The sequence below is a fragment of the Silene latifolia genome, chromosome 7 (genome assembly GCF_048544455.1).
Source record: "Silene latifolia isolate original U9 population chromosome 7, ASM4854445v1, whole genome shotgun sequence".
Taxonomy (NCBI): domain Eukaryota; kingdom Viridiplantae; phylum Streptophyta; class Magnoliopsida; order Caryophyllales; family Caryophyllaceae; genus Silene; species Silene latifolia.
Genome location: NC_133532.1, coordinates 115,507,468 through 115,532,756, shown reverse-complemented (window position 1 = coordinate 115,532,756; position 25,289 = coordinate 115,507,468). Strand labels below are relative to the sequence as shown.

Genomic DNA, 25,289 nt, shown 5'->3' with positions numbered 1-25,289 from the left:
GTGTGTTAACTGTTTTCTCATGTTTGTTTAATATGTTTATGTTTTGTGTAAAGCATTTTAAAGTTTGATTATGTAATTGATTTTACCATATAATTTCGGAAATGATGGTTTGTGATAACCATGGTGAGATTATGGAGTCATGATGGTTTATCCATGTAAGAGGTACATCAATAATATTGAATGTACAGTTATTTGACGTGTCCGGTAATGGAGTAATCATTTGTTGTAGGAGATTATTGACAAGTTGATCTTTGGCACAGACCAAAGACGATTTACCTTGTAAAAGGTGGTTCTGTCATCATGTCTTTCTATGAAGGACATGGGGGAGGTAATATGATTATTTGTATTAGGATCAAATGTGAGAGTATGATTATTATTCTCCGGTAATTGCTCCCATGGGTCGAGTATGATGCTTATATTCAATATGATACAAGCGGAGTCATATCTCAAGTATTCACATGGTCTTGTATTGTTTATGCAATTCATAAGATTGAGTAAGAATGGTACTCATGTTTGACAAGAATTAAGACAAGTGTGAAAGTATAAAAGTAAGCCATGATTAATGATTTGTTTAGAAAAATGGTTGTATGCAAATGGTATTACCTTGGTAGATGTTATTTTCTACATATGGTAGTGTATTATTGCTTGGGGAAGGAACCATTAGTATATGTGTTTCTAAGAAGCTAATTTGCATTACAAGGTCGACATTGGAGTATGAATTCGTAGTGTTAGCTATAGCCGGTAAAAAGGCTAAAAGGTTATAGAAATTGATCTACGAGTTTCATTTATGAATGAGACCGAGTTTACCCGTGTTGATAGGGAATACTAACTTGGCTAAGTTTATAGTCAAGTGAATTATGGTGACGGCCGCACCGGGACGTTATTATAACGTGATATAAAAACTATTAAAAATGGGTGGTTATCGGTTGTTTTGTGAGATCTCAATGTCTAGTTAATCAATTTGCAAAAAGGATCAATTAGGGACTTGGTTCATAAGTTGGTGTCGGGATGTTTAAAGCCTATATAAATATTTGGTGGTAGGACACTCAGTTCCCCTCTAATATGACGTTAGAGGCAAAATTCAATGTGGAAAGCCTATTATCAAATATTGGAGCACATTTTTTATATTGTCCCGAAAGTGTGTGCTCGGACCTGCATGATAAGTTAGGGTGAAGTTTATCTTCTTAATGGATCTTTTGAAAAAGTGTTTTGCAGGGCACGATTAAAAGAGTCCACCTATATGAGTGTGAAGTGTGGCCGCTTCTTAAAGCTCGGGCTTGGCTTTGTAAGCACTCATGAACGGATAGGGACACTTGGCCATGTAAAATAGTGTCGGTAATAAACTTATGGAGTTGTCTTGAACTTGTATGTGTTCTATCTTCATGTATTCATATGACTTGACGGGTTCAATCCATAGAGACACCCCGATACTCGAATGCAGAATGCATAGTTCACTAAGGTGGAAATTCAATCTTCGTGATATTTTCACTTTATGTATGAGTTTGTTTTGGTTTGTTGTTTTGAATCAAGGATTGCATTTAAATGGGGGAGGAATGTTGGTGATTTAAGTTAATCACGATGCCATTTGAATGCAATCGGGATTTGGCCAAAAATCGTAGCAAGTTTGACCGTTGTAAAGAATAGGTTACAATGCAAATTAGTTGATGTTATTGTAGCTCGGAAATGAAAAATAGGCTAACCCCGATAGGGGTTGCTAGCCCCGATCGGGGTTGATGATGCATAGCCAAATTTCAACAAGTTTTATCTACGTAATTTGGGAAAGCTACGTCCCTGATCGGGGACACTAACCCCGATCGGGGTGAGTGATGTTTATCGGGTTTTTGCAATTAATTGCTATAAACCGTGTTGCATTGTTTCATACTTGTCCCAAAAGGTACCTATTGGAAATAACCGATTATTTCCTTTTGGATATGCATACAGAACATGTATAAATACGTGTTGATGCATGATTGAAAATGATGAGAAAAATACATAAACTTTTCGATCTTGAAAGAATAAACAAATTACAAAACTTCATTTGTATTCTCTCGATTCTATTTGCCTAGAACGAGAGGGAATCGATAGTCTTATCCTACAAGAGATTTCGTGCAACCCAAGGCAAATGTAAGGGTCGAAATACTCTTTAAGGAAAACGATTCGTGATTCTATCGTTATCCAAGTTTATCATTTGCCATTGGCGGTCGACGGAGTGTCAACCACCCTGAATATATCTAACACTTACCCGCCAACTCACCTCCCCCTTCCTCCGCAATTTCTCACTACTTGGAATCCTGCTATGAATTACCATCAATTTAAGTCAATGATGTAGTAAACAGAGAACGGGTCTGGCAAGTCTATCTGTTTTTGGAGAACTTCATCCAAGGTAACGAGCTGGTAAGTCTACCTTGTCGTCATAGATTTCATACTTTATGTCTCTTTCCATGGCTTCAGGGTAGTTTTATGCTCGGTTCTTAGTTAAACAGCGTTTACAATTTGTATCCTAACGGGAACTCGTATTACATTACATGTCTGTTCCCTGAAATCTCATGACAATGAGTGGAAACATTTCCCTATAAAAACACCAATAATGTAGTAGTACCATAGTACCATTAATCTCATACAAACATTTCAAATAACAAACAAGTATCATAGGCCTTTTTTGTGATACAGTCTTTCGGAGTACATTTAATTAGATAGAGTCTAATTTTACATTTCTAATAGATAATCCAATGCTTTATTTTACTTTCTTGAATAATATATATATCGAGGACGTAGATTTGATTAAGCTAGCTAGCTAGTCTTCCATCTTAACCACTAGGTTAAAACCCGCTTGCTAGTATTTTTAGTTCTTAGATTGCCATCAATGCATTGTATAAACCTCTACCCTCTTAGCAGCCTTTTCTTGAATAAGGTTCCAAAGCTTATCAATGTGATTCTTTTCCGTTAAACATCCCCCAATAGCACACCGTATGGTAAAGGTACCACCTAAAATTGCGTGAATCATGTATGCTTCACCACTGGAGTTTATGTCTTCAAGTAACTTTTGGTTCATCACATTTCCACTTGCATCAACCCCAATTGGCCTTAGCCTAAAGCAAACCAGAGCGAATTTCCGAGGCACCACTAGCTCGAATCTTGTGTCTTGCTCGATCAGTGATTCGAAATACTTAGCCAACTCTATGTCACTTCTTATATGAGCCATCAGATTAGCTGAACCACATCGGGAAATCACTATCCATAGCTTAAGAGCTCGAAAGCGACGACTTAGGGCAATTTGCCAGTCCTTATAATCTATTACATCCCCGAAGTCAGTAGCTTTATTGCTTAAGATTTCGGGTTTTGTAGAAAGTGAATCGACTAATGTTTTAGGGGTCTTGAGCCATAGGCATGAGCAATCCATGTTTGATAGGAGCCACTTGTGTAGGTTCATGCTTATTGAATCAGCGAGTTCGACTCCATCCAAGTAGTGCCTATATTCTGGACATATACAAGCACTTCCTGCAACCAATAATTAAACATGAGCGAGATTGTCACATCTAAGAAAATATAGCCCTAATTGGTTAGATTTGGTAAACAGGATCATATACAAGCACTTCTTAGTTTCAAAGGTTAGATTTAGTAAACCGGTCAATCAGAGTATATATGACCTTAATGCATATACTAAAATGAAATACCTGCATAAGCCGCATCAACATGAAGCCAAGTACCATAAGCTCTAGCAACTAAGCCCAAGCCATGAATAGGGTCGACAGAAGCAGACGGGGTAGTGCCAATGGTGGCACAGACATACAGCGGCACTAACCCTTGGGCAATATCGGCTTCAATTGCCGTCTTCAGAATCAATGGTGATAGTTCAAAGTCCTGAGATGATGAAGTTGGGAGTGCCCTGATATTTTGAGGAGGAATTCCCACGAGTTTAGCGGCCTTCTGGAATGAAAAGTGGGTTTGGTCCGAACTGTAAACAACCAACTTGCTTATTTTCTCGAAACCGTGTTTGGCTAAGGCTTGATCTCTTGCTGCTGCTAGAGTGCATACTAGCGCCTCACATGTACTCCCTGTTATAAAAAAATATAAAAACAAATAAATGAACACTTGGTATTCAAAACTAGTTTTGTATCCCGTGAAAATCACGGGATTTTTAAAGGCCTTTTTTTTATTTATATTTTTACTATATGATTCTTTTGCACGGTTTTAATAAAAATTTTAGTCATGAATTGATTAAACGATAGATATGTAGGTTTTATAATTTCAACTTCAGGTATCTCATAAATGAAAGTACATGATACAAATACCTCGACCCTCGGAAAAGTAAGAAAATGTAGTAACATCGACAAGATACTTCAATCGTATTGGAGTTTGTGGAACTTGATATGCATTAAAAAAAATCTTAAAAAGAAAGAATCTTACCTAAATAAACGAAAAAAAATATGACCGGTAAATTAATAGAGCAAACAAAATATGAGAGTTCAAAAGAATATAACAAATATTAATGTTGAGTCTCTTTTGAAATGACACGTGTCATATCATATGTTATTGCCACCTAGCATCTTATTTATACAATAATAAATCAATAAATAATAATAATTTTCTTTTGTAAAAAAAATGAATAACAATAGATTTGCACTTAATAATACGGAATAAATGCACATAAATCTAAAGAAATCAATACCTATTTTCCTACCCTTCAATCTTCCCAAGAAAAATATTTAAAAGTCATAAAACACTCTAAATAACCCAATAAATAATAATAATAATAATAATAATAATAATAATAATAATAATTTTTTACAAAGAAATGAATATTTTTCACTTAATAATACGGAAGAAGTGCACATAAATCTAAAGAAATCAATTGCTATTTACCTACCCTTCAATCTTCCCAAGAAAAATATTAAAGAATCATAATACACTCCAAATAACTCAATAAATAAATAAATAATAATAATAATAATATTAAAAATAATATTAAATAATAATAATAATAATTTTTACAAAAAAATAAATGATAATAAATTTTCATTTAATAATACGGAATAAATACACATAAATCTAAAGAAATCAATAGCTATTTACCTACCCTTTAATCTTCCCAAGAAAAAAAATTAAAGAGTCGTAAAACACTCTTTTACAATTTTAGTGACCTTCATAACTACAATCCCTCCTATATTGTGTCATCTTTTTATTTTTATCTTCTTTGTTTACAAAACATAATAATAAATTTCACGAATAAACAAGAATCAACCCAAAACACATTTTATCGTCATTCTTATCATAAAAACAAGGTAAGTGTGAACTTTTTTTTATTTAAATGTTATGATTATTAAACTAACCTGTGTTTACCCGTGTTTTGATAATATTGTTTCAGATTGAAAGTCAAATGAGGTATTCATCAAATTTATTTATTTCATTATTCAGGAATTGAGCTTATTTAAACATATATTTTTGTTTTTCAATTAAGCGAGTGTCAAAATATGTTTATATACTGCTTATAAATGATTAAGATTTGAATGACAGGGAGAATTAAAGAGAAGAAGAGAAATCGTCCAAAGTTGAAGAAAAAAGTAGAATATGAAAGAAATAATATAATTGGTTAGGTGAAGACTTTCTCTAGAATCCCTACTACTTTGAGATAAAACACCTTTTTTTTAGTTTTGAATCAATTGGCACAGTAATCTGCTATTGTGAGACGATTTGCAAAATTTGGTATGTAAGTTTCTGAATCAGTTGGTATGATAATTCGTCTTTTGAATCAATTGGTATTTATGTATATAGAATTCTTATTATAGACGGAAGATATCTATACAATATTATTAAAAGGCTAGCAAAAGCATTGCTTAATCTACGTGTAATTTTTCTATAGGTTAGTAATAATTCACTTATATTAATTACTTGATTATCTAAGTAGAAATAATCTCTAAATATCATGTGTTACTTATAAATACTAACAGAATAAAAAATATTAGTTGCAAACACAAAAAAAATAAATTAATACAAACTCGTTATTTTCCTCTCATAAATTTGTATCAATCTACCTATTCGTTTAACTTTTATTTATTTTTATTTAATAGATTGTCTTTTTGTTTTTCGTCACAATTATTATACTTTGTATTTATTTTACCATGATTTGTTATCTCCCTCTTAGTTCACAAAACATTCTTCTTCTCTCAAATAAATTCTTGAAATTAATTAGATAATTAATTACAAAAATTTCCTTATATAAATATTACAACAATCCTATTTTTCATTTGTCTCTAAAAATTTGGTAGGTAAAGTATGCATATATAACCAAATGAATTATTTAACTTTTTTTATTCTTATTATATTTTGAATTAATTAATATTTATAATCTTATTTAGTTATTATTTTTTTGTTTAGATTGAAATTGCAGGAGGATGACATACTCACATATCAATAACATTGCATGAAATCTTGAAATAATGGTTATGGAACATCTTTGTAATTTTCTTTTGACTTGAATATTGTTAAAAGGCTACTTAAAACATTTAATTTTTTAATCCACGTGTAATTTTTCTATTGGTTAATAATAATTCACTTATATTAATCTATAAAATCTTATTAGAAGGCTAATCTAAAAAATGTGACATGGCAAGTTTAATTGTGAAGTGGCAAATTTTAATGTGACATGGTAAAAAAAAAAAAAAAAGTGATATGGATTACCAATTTAAGAAAATTAAAAAATATAATGTCAAAAAATTTAAAAAAATATAAGTTATAAACACAAAAAAGAAAGAAAAAAAATTGTAAACCATTAATCTCCTCTCATAATTTTTGTTATTTATTTACCTTATTTATTTAACAATTATTTTCTTTATTTAATGAAATGACCTTCTAACTTTCCTTTCATCATTACTATATATACTCCGTAGTTATGTACCATATTTTTTTATTTTTCTTTCATCCAAAAAAATTTGAGAGAATTTGTAATAGAATTTTTCATATATATAACTATTATATTCACCCTAATTTTCAATTTTATTAAAAAAAAAGCACCTAAAGTATACATAGAAAAGTAAACTAATTGTTTCGTTTTTTATTTTTCTTATGTTTTGTATTAATTTGTTATTATTTTTTGTGTTTGTATTAATATTGCAGGAGAATGAATTTCCAACTTTATTCAAAAAGTTGGTAGGTAAGGTATAGCTAAAGAACTAAATTATAATTCGCTTTTTATTTTTATTATGTTTTTAATTAATTAGAATCTTATTAGTTATTTTTCGGTGTTTATATTTATATTGCAGGAGAATGAATTCTTAACTTTATTCAAAAAATTGGCAGGTAAACTATACATAGAGAACTTAATTAATTGTTTCACTTTTATTTTTATTATGTTTTGAATTAATTAGAATTTTATTAGTTATTTGTGTGTGTGTGTGTGTGTGTGTGTATGTGTGTGTGTGTGTGTGTGTGTGTGTGTGTGTGTGTGTGTGTGTGTGTGTGTGTGTGTGTGTGTGTGTGTGTGTGTGTGTGTGTGTGTGTGTGTGTGTGTGTGCCAATATTATAGGAGGATGACATACTCACATATCAATAACAATGCACGAGGTTCAAAATAATGGCTATGGATCTGCTTTACAGATTTTTTTCTTGGTTTAGATGACTCTTTCATTTTTGTCGGTTTTTCTTTTTTCTACAATGATGTATTTGTAATATCGAATGGTAACATAAATCTTTAATAAATTGTTGACATATTGTTACATTATTGTCCTTACTTTTTCCTACACTTTAGTCTCCTTTTTAACACTTAAGTTCTATTTTTATTCTGTCAAACAGATTACAAATCAAATTGCTTAGCCAAATTTTTAAAGTACGATGCACATATGTCAATTTGATCTTATCATAGTGTTATAATATGCATAAATAGTAATTAATTAGAAACCGATTCTTATTCTCCAATAATTCATTGTTCCAATTCCAATGCTTTCAAGCCTTTAAATCATTTTTTTGTTTTCCGTCAAATATACTATTCTGTAACTCACAATATTTTTTGGATAAATATTTTTTGAATGATTTGTTTATATTTTATTTTCTCACGAATTAGAAAAGGCTAATATTTCGTATGAAGTATAATAGTATTGTTTTGATTATAATTTTTGTTGAATGATCGAATATGAAGAAGCTATGTTTAGAATCGTATATGCATAAATCTCTATTTATTGCGTGATTCCGAGAAATGTGTAATTAGTTTTGCTCATCTTATACTACTAATAATGATTATTAGGGTTCACTTATAAAGTTTTGATCCTTACTTTACTCTCTTACTTTTGTCTCAAATCTAATCATATATATACTACGGAGTATATTATTATAACACAAAATGTGATATTTTAAATATATGTAACATTTCCTTGGAATTATTCGGAATAGTTGTTAAAGGTTCTCACATAAAAGTTCACGATCGTTTCTTTGCAAGATAAACATAGGGCCAACTACTTTAAAATGCATCAAAATGACAATAAAAGCAATATCTGCATTCAAACAATAAAGAGGCAAGTTGCAATGTTTGTTGGTGAAAAAAATCATTCATATTCTATAATTTTTAAGCCGATCATAGCAATGGTCAAATAATAAAGAGACAATTGAAGAATCACTAATTAAAGACGCAATTGAAGAACCATTAATTAAACAGGCAATTGAAGAATCATTAGCAACTCAAACGAGAAAATTGAGAGTCATTGATTTTCTTTCTATAAAATCTCATCAAAATACCAATTCATATTGTCTTATTTGATACCAGGTTGTCCAAACCAACATTACCCATCCTTACAAAAGTCGATTTTTTTTGTTCTCTCTGTAATTTAAAGTATTTATTGGAATTGTGTGTCTGCTTTTTCCTTTTCTTTTTGTTCATGTATTTATATTTAATACTCTTAATTGGAGGTGCCAATTCAATTAATTAACTTGATAATTTATTAATGATGTTATTGTAGGAGGTATGTATATGTTAATGCGATCCTAACATCGATGTGCTTTGAACTTCGCGTAATTATTTTGCATACCTAATAAGAAATATTTTTACGAGACTAGCATAATTATCCATATTGTACGAGTTTTAGGATTTTGACGGGAGTATTTATTTAAATTTCATATCTATATGTGTACTTACTGTAAGTGAAATAATAAGAATGTTATATTTTGTTGTAACACTACGGATTCTCTTTGGAGCCTACTCGACCGAGTAGAGCCTACTCGGCCGAGTTGTGCTCTGGGTGCGTGTTATTTTGGTTCTGCCGAGGAATACTCGGCCGAGTATAGTGAATACTCGACCGAGTATTGGACACTCGGCCGAGTATGCACTTACTCGACCGAGTGTCCGGTTTGGCGGAGTGTTATTTCGACGGTTTGATTAGGGAATGTTTAGGGTATTTTATACAACCGCGTCAGTTTCTAATATCATTTCATAAGCGTTATCATTTCTACGTTAACCTAATCACACCCAAATCATTCCCTAATCCTTCTCTTAAGCATTTCGTAGCGTCATTGTGTGGATAATCGTCGTGGTCCTTGCGTATAAGTTCTCGTTGCACTGTTGGTAAGTTTTATCTTCATGATTATTTGTATTGTTGTGAGTTACTGTACATTTATATGAGAAGAAGATTTTGGGAATTGTACAAAGTGTAATCGTGTTGCATGATCATTGTATAGGAGAAGACTTCGTAGAGGAGCCTTTTTGATTGTTCGTGTTGCATACTGCTGTTTATTGCTAAGGTAGGGTTTCCCTACTCAGTTTACTGTGCTTTACATGACTTGTTGTTGTAGTTATCGTCGTCTATTGATCATCGTAGAATGAAGGTTTTGTGACAGTGTTGGTGTGAGGGGATTGAGATGACTGTGATGTCATGTGATTGTGATTGTGGTGGAGTCACTTGCGGGAGTGGCTTCACACCCTAGTTCGCCCTCCGTGGAACCCGCCACGGGAGGGGATGTGCACATTAAGGGACGGGGATCGTTGTCGCTCGTTGAGGAGCTGGACTAGGTGGGATCGGTGCGGTCACCCATCACAGCGGCGAGGATTACCTTTGCGATGGGTAATCTGGCAGGGCTACACACTTTGGTGTGTAGTCGGTTACTATGTGAGCTTGGGTGATTGGGAGTTGGTGGGATCGGGACGATTATTGCATTTGTTTGTCTTGTTAGTTGCATAATACGACCCGTTGTTGTTTGTGGAATCTGCACGGTGATCCATTCGGGGATGGTGAGCGAGGCTTGACGAGTTTGCTAGTGAGAGCTTGGGGATTATCTTGGGAGATTTGCCACCACGAGTCATAGCATCACCGTCTGAGTCTTAGCGAGGTTTCTTTTAATGTTAAGACTTTGAAGTTGTATTTCGTTAGACAGTATTTAGTTTTGGATATTGTAAACTTTGCATTTCACATTACTTTAATAATAATTCTCAATTCGGACGCTTTGGTATATACTAACCTCGGGTAACCGAGATGGTAACACACTTTCATGGTAGGGTGGTCTGGTAAGGCACCTTGGTATGAGGGGGTGTTACAAAGTGGTATCGAGCCAAGATTCCGGCACCTAAACAAATGAATGTAATGAACCTAGGGAGTCTAAATAAAATGAACCCGGGAGAGTTGTTTGGAGCTACCGCAGAGACTCGGAGACGTCCGGAGTCGCACATTGGCCCTTACGACTCGGCGGTAACATGGGGGAGTGTGATGAGAACTAGGCTTAGTATGTGTACGTATGTGAAGATGTATGCTAGTAAAAGTCGATAGTTGCATATATGTGTGTTGAAGTTCTTAATTGTTGTGATGGGAGGAGTGGTCGATGAAACGTGTTGTGATTACAAGGTTGGATTTAGTATATGTGCAAATTGGATGCTGATATGGTTACAATACGGTATTAAAGTTTTGATATATGCATTGCATGCTGACGTGATTATAACATGGTTTTTAAGTCCTTACGTATTTCTTTGGGAATAGTGAGCATGATAGGGGAATCGTAATCAGAAACTTATTTATAGCGTAACTCGGCCGAAAGCGGGCGGTACTCTCGGCCAGAGTATGGAGTACTCGGCCGAGTAACCGATAACTCGACCGAGTGTTGTTTGATGGAAAGTAGTAGTTGCTACTGTTTGTGATAACTCGACCGAGTATGAGTGCATACTCGACCGAGTAGCGTTCACTCGGCCGAGTGTTGTTACACTCGACCGAGTGTTGTTTTTGTGTTTTGACGTTTGTCTCTGGAGTCGATACTCGACCGAGTATGATGTATACTCGGCCGAGTGTTCTTATGGCTGAAGAGTGTTAAATTTTGAGCATGTGTTTGCGTTTCTTTCATTCTTATCAGCTCAAAATGCCGCCCAAAAGAACTCCCGCGCAGATCCAAGCTTCAGAGATGACTCTTGATGAGGTTGCTCGCATGATTGAGCAACAAGAGGCTCTCCTTGAAGCTCTCAAAAATGTGGGAAAAGGGAACGAGAAGGTGATGGATGCAACCCAGCTTAGCATCAACATTGCTCGTTTCCACCCTCCCACCTATGACGGGGTAGGTGAACCAAAGCTGCTCGAGAAGTGGCACCGTGAGATTGAAGCTCTCATGGAAATGGTTAAGTGCCCCGAGGATATGATTGTGGAGCGGGTAGTGTACTACCTAAGAGGAGAAGCGGCGATTTGGTGGCGAAATGTCAAGGATGATGCTAGAGCTTACTACCAGGCGGAAGGGCTATTCCGTGGCCGGGTTGAAGAGTGCTATGAGAGAGCGATTTGTCTTGGAGCATATCCGAGGCACAAGATGAGATCCGACTTTGATTCTTTCACCATGTCGAGGAGATGACATCACTGATTACTATCATCGGTTTTTGGAGCTATCTCGTTATGTGGAAGATATGCAGCTCGGGCAAAGAGGTTTGGCTCTCCGTTTTGAGAGGGGTTTGTCTGCTAAGATCGTGAGTCGTATGCCGGCTGGGGTTGCTACTAACCTCAAAGTAGTGTATTTGAGAGCGGGTCAAGCTGAGAGAATGATGGATCTCTCATGGGAGATCGAGGAGAGGACTGCTACAGAAAAGAGGAAGGCTGATAGTGGGAACAACAATCAGCCAACCAACAAGAAAGGGAATTTCAACCATGCTAAGGCTTTTTTCTAGTGGAGCCGGTTTCTCTGGAGGTTCTCGTGGCTGGGGAAAGAATGGAGGTCGGGCTGTAAGTGACAACACCAACCTTACGTGCTTCAACTGTGGTGGGATAGGCCACAAAAGGCGGGAATGCACGAGCTACAAGCCCGGCAATGGTTCAGGAGCTCGATCAGGAAATTTCTCTCAGGGGCCAACTCAGAGTTTTGCTAGCAACCGACCGGGAGGTTCATGGGGCAACAGAGGTGGACAGGGTAACCAGGGCGGTTACAACCGCGGTGGTGGTGGATCTTACCAGCGTCAGAATAACAGCGTCACCCAGGATTCGGCAGCTAAGCCAAGTACCTCCAACGCTTCAGTTCAGGGTGGAGGATAGAAAAACAGTGGAAAGCTCTTCATGATGGACAACCAGGAGGCACAAGATGATGCTCATGTAGTTACCGGTACCTTTCTTGTTAATAATGTACCGTCCTTTGTTTTGTTTGATTCCGGGGCTACACATTCTTTTGTGTCTAAAAGTCATGCTGTGTCTATGGGTTTGGGAAAGTTTGAGGTTGTAAAGGATGATGTGTTCATACCTTCGGGGGAGTTTGTGTCGTGTCTCAGGTTATATAAGGGTATATCTATGGTGATTGGAGGGGTAGATTTACCAGTAGACCTGTTAGAGTTTCCTAAGGATGGGTTTGAGGTGATTGTCGGGATGGATTGGCTAGGTAAGTATGGTGCCAGGATAGATTGTAGACAAAAGAGAGTGTCTTTAAAGGGTCCCAAGGGTGTTAGGGTATCCTACAAAGGGTTTGTGGTAAAGCCTAAGTGTAGGTTTATAGCAGTTATGACCTTAAAGTCATGCTTAAGGAAGAAGTGTCCCTTAATTCTTTGTCATGTGAGAGATCACCGAGTAGAGCCGCCGATGACTTCGAGATTTCCGTGGTGAAAGAATTCGAAGATGTCTTTCCTGAGGAAATACCGAGTTTGCCTCCCAAGAGGGATGTCGATTTCAGCGTGGAGCTTAAGCCGGGAACGGGTCCTATATCTAAAGCACCTTATCGTATGGCACCTAAAGAGTTGGCTGAGTTGAAGAAGCAGATTCATGAGTTGTTAGGCAAGGGTTATATCAGGCCTAGCGTGTCACCGTGGGGAGCTCCAGTTCTTTTTATAAAGAAGAAAGATGGGAGTATGAGACTGTGCATTGATTACGAGAGAGCTCAATCGGGTCACGATGAAGAATAAGTATCCGTTGCGAGGATTGATGATTTGTTCGATCGGCTAAGTGGAGCTGGTGTGTTCTCTAAGATTGATCGAGGTCGGGTATCATCAATCGAGGATAGCGGATGAGGATATTCCTAAAACAGCGTTCCGATCTCGATATGGTCATTACGAGTGCGTGGTGATGCCTTTTGGGTTGACCAATGCGCCAAAGACTTTTATGGATTTGATGAACCGGATCTTCACACCGTTTTTGGATAGGTTTGTGGTTGTTTTCATCGACGATATCCTAGTTTATTCTAAGACTAAGGAAGAGCACGAAGAGCACTTGAGGATAGTTCTGCGACTTTGAGAGAAAATCGCTCTATGCCAAGTTATCCAAGTGTGAGTTCTGTTAGAGGAAGTGGCTTTTCCGGGGCCATGTAATATCCAAGAAGGGGGTATCTGTGGATCCTAGTAAGATTGAGGCCGTTACCAAGTGGGAATCGCCAAAGAATGTTCTTGAGATTCGGAGTTTCTTAGGCCTTGCCGGCTACTACGGGAGATTTGTGAAAGATTTCTCTACCATAGCGCGGCCTATGACATCCTTGATGAGGAAGGAAGTCGGTTTGTTTGGGATGAGAGTTGTGAAAAGGCGTTTCAGACCTTAAAGGAACGCTTGACCACAGCTCCTATCCTAGCCTTGCCAGAGGGTTGTGAGAACTTTGAGATCTATACCGACGCTTCAAAGAACGGTCTAGGTTGTGTCTTGATGCAGGGAGGGAGAGTGATAGCTTATGCTTCGAGGCAGCTGAAGCAATATGAGGAGAATTACCCTACTCATGATCCGGAGTCAGTGCGATTGTGTTCGCTCTTAAGATATGGAGGCACTACCTTTATGGCGCAACTTTTAAGGTGTTCTCTGATCATAAGAGTTTAAAGTATATCTACACTCAGAAGGAGCTAACATGCGACAGAGGCGGTGGATGGAGCTGATTGGAGATTATGATATAGAGATCATCTATCACGAGGGTAAAGCTAATGTTGTTGCGGATGCATTGAGCAGGAAGAGCGTTCATTCGCTATGTACAGCTATGTCCTTGCTGAAGTTGAGAGATGAGATGTCTAGGTTGGGGATCTTTATGATTCGAGAGGGGAATACCATCGGGGATTTGACGATCGAGCCAGAGTTGTATGAAAACATCAAAAGCAAGCAAGAGCTTGATCCTAAGATCCAGGAGTGGAAGTCTAAGGTAGAGAGTGGAGCAGCTTCCAGGTTCTCTATACATCCAGATGGGAGTGTTCGTTTTGATGGGAGATGGTGTATTCCTGATGATGCAGAGTTAAGGAGAATGATTTTGTCAGAGGCTCATTGCACTCCTTATTCAGTTCACCCGGGTGGTGACAAGCTTTACAGAGACCTTAAGAAGACTTTTTGGTGGCCGAACATAAAGAGGGATGTAGGCGAGTTTGTGGCTAGATGTTTGACCGCCAGAGGGTCAAAGGTGAACAAAGGAGACCCCAGGGTAAGATTCAGTCTTTGACAGTGCCCGAGTGGAAGTGGGAGTCGATCTCCATGGACTTCATTGTGGGGTTACCTAGGTCACAACAAGGTAACAACATGATTTGGGTGATTGTGGATCGGTTAACCAAATCAGCCCATTTCGTCCCCATGAAGGATACTTGGTCTAAGATGCAGCTGGCATTGGGTTACAGAAAGCATGTGGTTCGGTTGCATGGTATTCCGAAAGATATCGTTTCTGATTGTGATGCGAGGTTCATATCAAAGTTTTGGCAAGAACTGCAAGAGTTGATGGGTACAACGTTGAAAATGAGTACAGCTTTTCATCCGGCAACCGATGGTCGACAAACGGACCATCAAGACCTTAGAAGACATGTTAAGGGCATGTGTTATGGACTTTGGGGCGATTGGGAAGACAGACTTGATTTAATCGAGTTTTCATACAATAATAGTTATCATACAAGCATTGGGATGGCACCTTTTGAAGCTTTGTATGGCCGAAAATGCCGAAGTCCAGTTTGTTGGGATGATAGTTCCGAGGCAGTAGTTTTAGGGCCACAATTGGTTCAAGATATGGTTGAGCAAATCCAGTTGATTCGCCAAAAGATGAGAGCAGCTCAAGATCGTCAGAAGAGCTACGCCGACTTACACCGCAGGGACATTGAGTTTGCCGTAGGTGACAAGGTTCTTTTGAAAGTGTCACCTATGCGAGGTGTTATGAGGTTTGGGAAAAAGGGTAAGCTAAGCCAAAAGTTTATAGGTCCTTATGAAATTTTGGACCGTGTTGGCGAGGTAGCCTACAGGTTAGCTTTCCCACCCGCTTTGGATAGAGTGCACAATGTTTTTCATGTATCTCAACTCCGGAAGTATGTGAGTGATCCGTCGCATATCCTCGAGATGGAGAACATCGAACTTGATGAATCCTTGTCCTATGCCGAGATTCCTAAAGAGATTCTTGATCGCAAGGTTCGTAAGACCCGGAATGGTGAGACGGTCTTACTCAAGGTCCTTTGGTCTAATCATAATGTGGAGGAAGCCACATGGGAACCTGAGGAAGCTATGCGAGAACGTTTTCCTAACCTTTTTGATCAGGTATGTTTGGTTACGGGGACGTAACCGTTGTCTTTTTAGGGGGGTAGGAGATGGTCGCGATGGTGTTTTGTTGTGTTTTCTTTGGTCGCGATGGTGTTTTGTTGTGTTTTCTTTGTTTGGTTCGAGTCGGGAGATGAGTTTGGGGTAACTTGTTGTGATGCTTGTATAGTTCCTTGAAGTTGTCTCATGTAATTATTATAGTCTTGCGACGTAGTGTTGTGCTTGCTTGTGTAGTAGAGTGTGAACTTCGGGACGAAGTTCTTTTTAGGGGGAAAGATTGTAACACTACGGATTCTCTTTGGACCCTACTCGACCGAGTAGAGCCTACTCGACCGAGTAGTGCTCTGGGTGCGTGTTATTTTGGTTCTGCCGAGGAATACTCGGCCGAGTATAGTGAATACTCGACCGAGTATTGGACACTCGGCCGAGTATGCACTTACTCGACCGAGTGTCCGGTTTGGCGGAGTGTTATTTCGACGGTTTGATTAGGGAATGTTTAGGGTATTTTATACAACCGCGTCAGTTTCTAATATCATTTCATAAGCGTTATCATTTCTACGTTAACCTAATCACACCCAAATCATTCCCTAATCCTTCTCTTAAGCATTTCGTAGCGTCATTGTGTGGATAATCGTCGTGGTCCTTGCGTATAAGTTCTCGTTAATCGTTGGTAAGTTCTATCTTCATGATTATTTGTATTGTTGTGAGTTCTTTGTACATTTATATGAGAAGAAGATTTTGGGAATTGTACAAAGTGTAATCGTGTTGCATGATCATTGTATAGGAGAAGACTTCGTAGAGGAGCCTTTTTGATTGTTCGTGTTTGCATCTTCTTGTTTATTGCTAAGGTAGGGTTTCCCTACTCAGTTTACTGTGCTTTACATGACTTGTTGTTGTAGTTATCGTCGTCTATTGATCATCGTAGAATGAAGGTTTTGTGACAGTGTTGGTGTGAGGGGATTGAGATGACTGTGATGTCATGTGATTGTGATTGTGGTGGAGTCACTTGCGGGAGTGGCTTCACACCCTAGTTCGCCCTCCGTGGAACCCGCCACGGGAGGGGATGTGCACATTAAGGGACAGGGATCGTTGTCGCTCGTTGAGGATCTGGACTAGGTGGGATCGGCTGCGGTCACCCACTGGCGGCGAGGATTACCTGTTGCGATGGGTAATCTGGCAGGGCTACACACTTTGATGTGTAGTCGGTTGCTATGTGAGCTTGGGTGATTGGGAGTTGGTGATGATCAGACGATTATTGCATTTGTTTGTCTTGTTAGTTGCATAATACTGACCCCGTTGTTGTTTGTGGAATCTGCGGTGATCCATTCGGGGATGGTGAGCAGGCTTGACAGGTTTTGCTAGTGAGAGCTTGGGGATTATCTTGGGAGATTTGCCACCACGAGTCATAGCATCACCGTCTGAGTCTTAGCGAGTTTTCTTTTAATGTTAAGACTTTGAAGTTGTATTTCGTTAGACAGTATTTAGTTTTGGATATTGTAAACTTTGCATTTCACATTACTTTAATAATAATGCTCAATTCAGACGCTTTGGTATATACTAACCTCGGGAAACCGAGATGGTAACGCACTTTCATGGTAGGGTGGTCCTGGTAAGGCACCTTGGTATGAGGGGGTGTTACATTTGTAGAGAAAGAAGGGATAATGAATGAAAAGTAATCACGCTATATATTTCGAAGTTATGAGGTTTTTAACTGCATATGGAGTAGAAAATAATTTTCAATGCAATTTGTTCATATATGAAAGTGTGACTTCTTTTAATGTTTTGTTTTATTGGCAGCAACTTGTACTCATATTTTTAAATCATTTGAAAACAGGGGACGACAATGGAGCGCAAATTCATGTTCCAATACTTCTATGGCATCAAGATTGTCCATAAGACCAGAAGTACCCGGAAATTCAATTTGACGGATTGTATCTTCGCTTCAAAACAACCAAGCTATTCACATTTTGGTTTGCGTATCATCCCGAATAAAAAATTTGGAGTGTATTAAACTTTTGTTTTAAAATACTGCTCCCTTTGTCGTGTTCATTTATTTACCTTTTTTTTTTAATTATTTGTGAATGGTTTTTTAATTAAAATTAAACAAATGATTGAAAGAGGGGGGGCTAATCCATATAAGTTATTCACAAATTAAACACTTAAACAAAGTTAATTATTAACGATCCCGTGATTTTCACGGGCTCCAAAACTAGTTACTTTATTATCTAACTAGAAGTAATCTCTAAATATCATGTGTTACATGCTTATAGATACTAACAAAAAAAAATATATTACTATATTAGTTGCAAACACAAAAGGACAAATTAATGCAAACCTTTTATTTTCCTCTCTTAAATTTGGTATCAATCTACCTATTCATTTAACTTTTATTTCTTTTGTTTAATAGAAGGTCTTTTTGTTTTTCCTCACAATTAATATACTTTGTATTTATTTTACTATAATTTTTTATCTCCCCCTTAGTTCACAAAACCTTATTCTTCTCTCAAATAAATTCTAGAAATTAATTAGATAATTAATTACAAAAACTTTCTTATATAAATATTACAACAATCCTATAAATCATTTTTATCCAAAAAAATTGGTAGGTAAAGTATGCCTTTTTAACCAAATGAATTATTTAGTTTTTTTATTCTTATTATGTTTTGAATTAATTAATAATTATAATGTTATTTAGTTATTATTTTTCTGTTTGTATTGAAATTACAGGAGGATAACATTGCATGAAATCTGGAAATAATGGTTATGGAACTTCTTTCAACTTTGTTTTGACTTGAAATCTTGTTGTTGTTGTTGTTGTTGTTGTTGTTGTTGTTGTTGTTGTTGTTGTTGTTGTTGTTGTTGTTGTTGTTGTTGTTGTTGTTGTTGTTGTTGTTGTTGTTGTTGTTGTTGTTGTTGTTGTTGTTGTTGCTGTTGCTGTTGTTGTTGTTATTATTATTATGGTGTATGCGCAATATAAAACTGTAGTATGGATCTCTAATTATTGGTGAAATGTTACATTATATATTCTAACCCTTGGAATATTAATTGACAAATTTTGTAATTGTACTAAATTGTCTTACACCCTTTTGTGCACTTTTTTAGTTTTCCATGTACTCTTCAACTTTTATTTTGTCAAACAGGTTATAAATCAAACGACAAACAGATTATAAATCAAATGTCTTAATGGAAGTGTCGAAGTATATATGCTCCAAGGATATAAATAGGATCTTTTAATGCGGATCAAGGTAAATATTTTGCATGGTTTTTGGTTAGAATTCGATGATCATTCTTCAATCCATTGTTTCGATTTTGAATGCTTTCAAGCTTTTAAATCATTTTTTTCCATCAAATATTTTCTTCTAGCACTCTCAATATTTCTTCGAAAAATGTTTATTTTTTTTTAATAATTTGTATATATTTTTCTTTTCTCATAAATCGATTGTTACGATTGTTTTTTAATTATCATCCCACTTCTCTTTTTTGTCCATTTTTACATTATCACCCTTTTTCTTTTATTTCTAGTTTGGGATTTACTTCTACCAAATGCTCCTTATAACTTTTTTTTAAAATTTAAAATAAATGTCATCCATTAAGGATAAAATTCTTACATTACTCCACCAATTACAAACTTTTTCCTTTTATTTTCAATTGGTTTTTGTCTTTTCTTAATTTGAATTATTGCGCACAGGAAAATGAGGTGATAATTAAAAAATTGGAAGAAGTATAATAAGACAAATTGTGTATCCTTATTTCTTTGTAATTCATTGGCATAGACGTTAAAGCTCCTCACATAAAATTTCATAAACAACAAGAGTTATAGAGAGGCCTCTAATTGACAAGAGATATAGAAATGAAACTAGAATTAGGTCCTTGTTGAACAGATACATTTTCTCGCGTATCCTCTCAAAAATTGCTCACGTAAAATTTATTTTAAAAAATATTGAATACGTATTTATTCTAGAATTTTATTTGTATTAGTCACATGTCATCAACTCCTTTCTAATGATTTACGTATATCACGCACTTAGGTCTTCCGTTATTCAAAAATTATTTCAATAATATTTTTGCCAATACGTTTGAAATCAATTGAATTTACAAGAAAGATGTTGCAAGACTAACGAATCGACAAGAATTGTAAATGTATTTGCTGAAAAAGTTTAACAAACCCCATCGCATTTAACAAAATAAACTTGTAATTTTAGCCTAATTAGTAAGAGAAACATAAGTTGTATTTTAACGGAGCTCTTTCTACGTATCATTCATATCGTCTCTAATTGACTAAAGATAATATGTAAAATTCAGTTATAAAGTATCATTACTATCCATTCATTTTGATATTTTACATTTCTTTTTTCATTAAAATACGTTATGTAATAAGGAATAGAACTAGATGTCTAAGTGTCCAACCTTTTACGTTTTCCCATAATTTATTTGTATTGACTTTTGCTTCTAGACTTTGAGAATAAGTTTTTTTAAAGTGCTCTGGTGAAACACAAGCAAGACAGTACAATTTCCCATTTAATTTATATGCAACAGCAACCTTCAAAATCAGGGAACGGACATTCGTATATTCTTTTAATTGAAAGATTCATGGGTTTTGGTGTCATTGTTCAATACAGAGTTTGTGATTTCCAACAAGTTCCAACTACTCTCATATCAGAAATTCCTAACCGCCTAGCTATAATATATCTTACCCTCAAAAACTGTGACATGACCCTATTTGTTGCCTACTTGCCTTGTTTAGGTATCCTACCAACATATCTCCAAGATATAGGCAAGAAGACAAACAAGCCGAATAACGCATTCATGAACGATACCGCAAAAACAAAAGAACATAAACAATCAAACCCGTGATTCTCACGGGTCACAAAACTAGTTATATAGTTTAAACAGGTTAAATATCCACCCACTTTAAGCATGAGACAAGCAACAAGTTGCATCGTGGGCCCAGAATTGTCATCACTTTAAACATATTTGGCCCGTCTTTTGGTTAAAATTTGATTAGTGGTCACAACTCACAAGTACTTTACCGACTACTTTTAGTCGGTAATGTGATTTACCAACTGATTTTGTCTCAAAATTTAATTGGCCGGTAAACTTTATTTTAATAATAATAATAACTAGTATAGATCCCGCGGCATAAATGCGCGGTATTTATAAAGTTTTTACTTTTTAGCTTATTACTTATCCATTCAAAATTTATACCGTAATATTTTTATATTTCACCTATTTTGATATGAGAAAAAAATTAAACTGCAAAACTAATTAAAAAATTGGGTATGTTATGAAATCTTTTTTTTATCACAAAGGTAATTATTTCATTTTATATCTTTTCTAAAATTATCTTAATGATTTTTTTTTCCCGAAACTAATAATATTAGTTTATTTTATTGTTTTATACGGTGTAAATATGTATCATGTCATTTTCTAAGAAAAATTAGAAATTTTGTATATTATAATTTTATACACCTTTTATTTTACATTAATTAAAACATTGTAATTATAATTTAGAATTTAATAAAAAAATCATGCTTTAAAGAAACGATAATAGTTTAATGAAAAATCTCTTGTCTTTCCTTATATAAGCAGACGGAGTTTGTAGGGAAAACTTTTGTAGGGAGTTTATAGTCTATGAACTGTAAATAAAAGAGGGATTTTATGAAGTGTCATAAAAAATAATTTTAAATGGTATATGTATAATTTACACAAGCTAACGCAATTATATTTCCTACAAAATAAAATTTAAATGATAAATTTAGGTAACCTGAACCGAGCCAGACATTAACACTAATAATTAGAGGTGGCAATTATTGACACGACCCGAAAACCCGACACGAACCCGACACGAAGTTAGCGGGTTAGGGTCAAGACGTTGTGACCCATTTAAGTAATTGGGTTGACACAGACACGACACGAAACTTAAATGGGTCGGGTTAGGGTTAAGCTCTTTTGACACGAACCCGACACGATTAACCCGCTTATTTAAAAGTGTCATGATATATTTGGATTGAATCAATAATCCACCCAAATAACTTAAAAATAAATATTTCATTCCTCATTTTTGGGATAATAGGCTTATAAAGCTTAGTTTATTCTATTAGTTTATTGGGTTAAGTGGGTTGAAAATGACCCGCTAAAAGATAAATGGGTTAAACATGACCTGTTAAAAGATAAATGGGTTAAACAGGTCGGGTTGGGTTATAGAAAAATTAAATGGGTTGGGTTAGGGTTGAGACAAATGACCCGTTTATTTAATTGGGTCGGGTTAGGGTTGGGGTTGTGGTGACCCGTTTAAAGTTGACACGAACACGAACACGACACGACCTGACCTGTTTGCCAGGTCTACTAATAATCCCTTAATCCCTTATAGACTAAAAAAAATAACACACCTGTGTTATTCCCGCTCATGTTTCCTGCTCAACTGCCCCCATATGGAAGAATATTCCTTTTTAAATTATCCCCTTTTAAAATATTGTACTCAATAATATATTATCACATAATTCCTGTCAATATATTTTAAGCAATAATAAATATATATATACACAGAAAATTCCAGAAAATCAAGAACAGTAAAATGGCAACTTTACATACACTATACAATATTCTCTACCGAGATTATCATCCAATACACAATACTCAAATTACATACACAATACAAAAATTATATACACAATACTCTACCGAGGTTATCCCCCAATTTATAAATCTCCTTTTTAGATTCGTACTATATCGTTTTTACTGGATTTCTTTATAAGGCTAATACGTATTTTAATTAGAGAACGTACATCTAACTTAAAATGTATTATTAAGGTCATCAATTAGTTGCATATAATACTTATTTACAATTATAGTTTTATTAATACTTCAAAACAGATAATGTAACTTAAAGTATCCTTTCATGTAAGTAAACTTGTATTAGTTATATCAAGTCCATTTTAGCATTAAATTTGTTAGGATGCAAACCCATGTCCCACATCGGTAGAATAAAGATGGAAGATCATCTTTATAAGTATCTACAAAATATAATAGTACGAGGCCTTTTGGGAAGGAGCCCAAAAGTAAATCCGTGAGGACTTTACCCAAAGCGGACAATATCGTACTATTATGGATTGTGGACACAGATGCAGCAAAGCCCCAACACAGGGATATTCACGCTTCCGCACAAAAAGTGGTATCAGAGCCCAAGGTTCGACTTGGCTAGACATAGAGATTCATCAGGCCAAGACTTGAAGGTGGTCGTACACTATAAGACGTGGAACTCCTATAGCTCGAGGGAGAGCTAATATGTTCGCGAGAAGCGACATGGTCTCACGGCGTTGAGACGACAGGTCGTCCAAGAGAAGATCGTCAGCAACCCGGCGAGGTGGGCGGAGGCTTAATGGAGGCAACAAAAGCGATCCATGGTAAGTCCAATGGCGGTTCCGGGGCGACGCACTGAGGCACTGGATACGGACCCGGTGTGGAGAGTTCTCCATGGAGGTCAAGGTCCGAGTCAAAGATGATGGTCCTTGGTTTGAGGGGAGGATTGTTAGGGTGCAAACCCATGTCCCACATCGGTAGAATAAAGATGGAAGATCATCTTTATAAGTATCTACAAAATATAATAGTACGAGGCCTTTTGGGAAGGAGTCCAAGGGTAAATCCGTGAGGGCTTGGCCCAAAACGGACAATATCGTACTATTATGGGTTTGTGGACACAGATACAGCAGAGGCCCAACACGAGATATTTCACGCTTCCGCGCAACAAAATTAAAATTATATTTAATTTATATAAATAATATTAATTCGGACACCTCTCTAGAAACACTCCCTATAGCACGGCTCCTATAGTAGTATATTATTATTCTCACTAGCATTGAGTAGTTGATTTCATAAACAAGGTACGTACCATGCATGACACCTCCTCCTCCACCGGAAAACAAGAACTCTTGAGGAAGATTCAACAATTTTGCCATCCAATCCATAACAATAACCTCGAGCTCCGTGGCAGCCGGCGACGAAATCCAATTGAACCCCACGACATTGAGCCCTGAGCAAAGTAACTCTCCCAATAATCCAGCATTGCTTGCATTAGCTTGAAAATAAGCAAAGAAATTAGGACTCTGCCAATGAGTTAAGCCAGGGACTATCTTTGTATTAATATCCTCAATTATTTTATCTACGGATTCGGGTAAGGACGGAGGACAATCCGATACGAGCTCTCGAAGATAACCGGGTTCAAGTTGACAGCGTACCGGATATGTTTCGACATCATTGTAGTATTTGGCTAAAAAGTCTATTGCCTTAGAAGTTTCATTGTGTAATGTGTTTGTGTCTAATGGTTTAAAATCCGTTGGAGTTAAGTTAGAATTCATTGTTTGGTTTATGTTTCGTGATTAATGATTTATGTTTATCGTGTTTACGATTAGTGAAACTCTAATAAAATTGAATTTATAACAAATTGTAATGGTACCTAAATGACCACGTTAACGTGCTCTATTGATTGACCATGACTATTCAAGTAACAAAGTGATCAACGTGCTCTCTATGCAAACGTGCATTTGCATGGCTAAATTATCTAATGCATAAATAGAGTATATCATACTCCCTCTCTTTTGGTTATTTGTTGTCCTTCTCTATTTTGGATATCTTAATCAATTATTGTCCTTTCTATTTTAAGAATAAATTTGATGATCAATTTGATTATTCACACTCAATTTATTCCACTTGTCATTTAGTGTTTGACCCACTCCCCTTTCCTTGGTCTTTGTTCCAAAACCAAATGACAACAATTGACCCAGATGGAGGGAGTAGATATTAGAGATTAGAGGTGGTCATGGGTCGAGTTCTTTATCAGCTTAGCGTTAGGCTAGGGGTGTTAACGAGTCGAGCCGAGTCCGAGCTTGGCATTGCTCGGTTTATGCTCAAGAACCAAAACTTGAGCTCGAGCCAAACTCGAGCCCAAATAAGAGCCTATATAAAATTGTTTATTTTTAAAAAATTTTCTTACTATTTTTCAATAACAAGGTTCGAAGATTATATGTAAAAATATTTGGTAAATCAGCGAGACATTTGATATGTGATACAAAGATATAATCATGATAAAATATGTATAAAATATGAGCAATATCTTATGTAATCATACAAGTTCGAGCCGTTCGCGAGCTTTTCGAGTCGAGCCAGCCTTTTCTCAGCCTGACTCCTTATGCTCTCGAGCCGAGGCTGAGCCAAATATATACAAACTAGCTTTAGGGAATAATGGTCATTATTCAGTTAGATGAGGTTCTCTATAAGTAGGCCACCTGATTCGATCTAGGGAGGCCACCTAATTCGATATAGGGAGGCCGATAAGTAGTGTCGGACTGCCGGTTAGGGGAAGTAAAAAAACTAGTTTGATCAAAGGGTTTTTTTGTC

General features: G+C 36.2%; 1 protein-coding gene across 1 annotated transcript; it reads right to left on the bottom strand.

Moving 5' to 3' along the window:
• Window positions 1–2,781: 2,781 nt before the first annotated feature.
• On the bottom strand, window positions 2,782–24,266 carry LOC141592633 (tyrosine decarboxylase 1-like). Its single transcript, XM_074413373.1, has 3 exons — window positions 23,785–24,266; window positions 3,675–4,055; window positions 2,782–3,498 (listed from the first exon to the last, which is right to left on the bottom strand). Exons 1-3 carry the CDS (start codon window positions 24,248–24,250, stop codon window positions 2,861–2,863), a joined length of 1,485 nt encoding a protein of 494 aa, XP_074269474.1. The 5' UTR covers window positions 24,251–24,266; the 3' UTR covers window positions 2,782–2,860.
• Window positions 24,267–25,289: the final 1,023 nt, after the last annotated feature.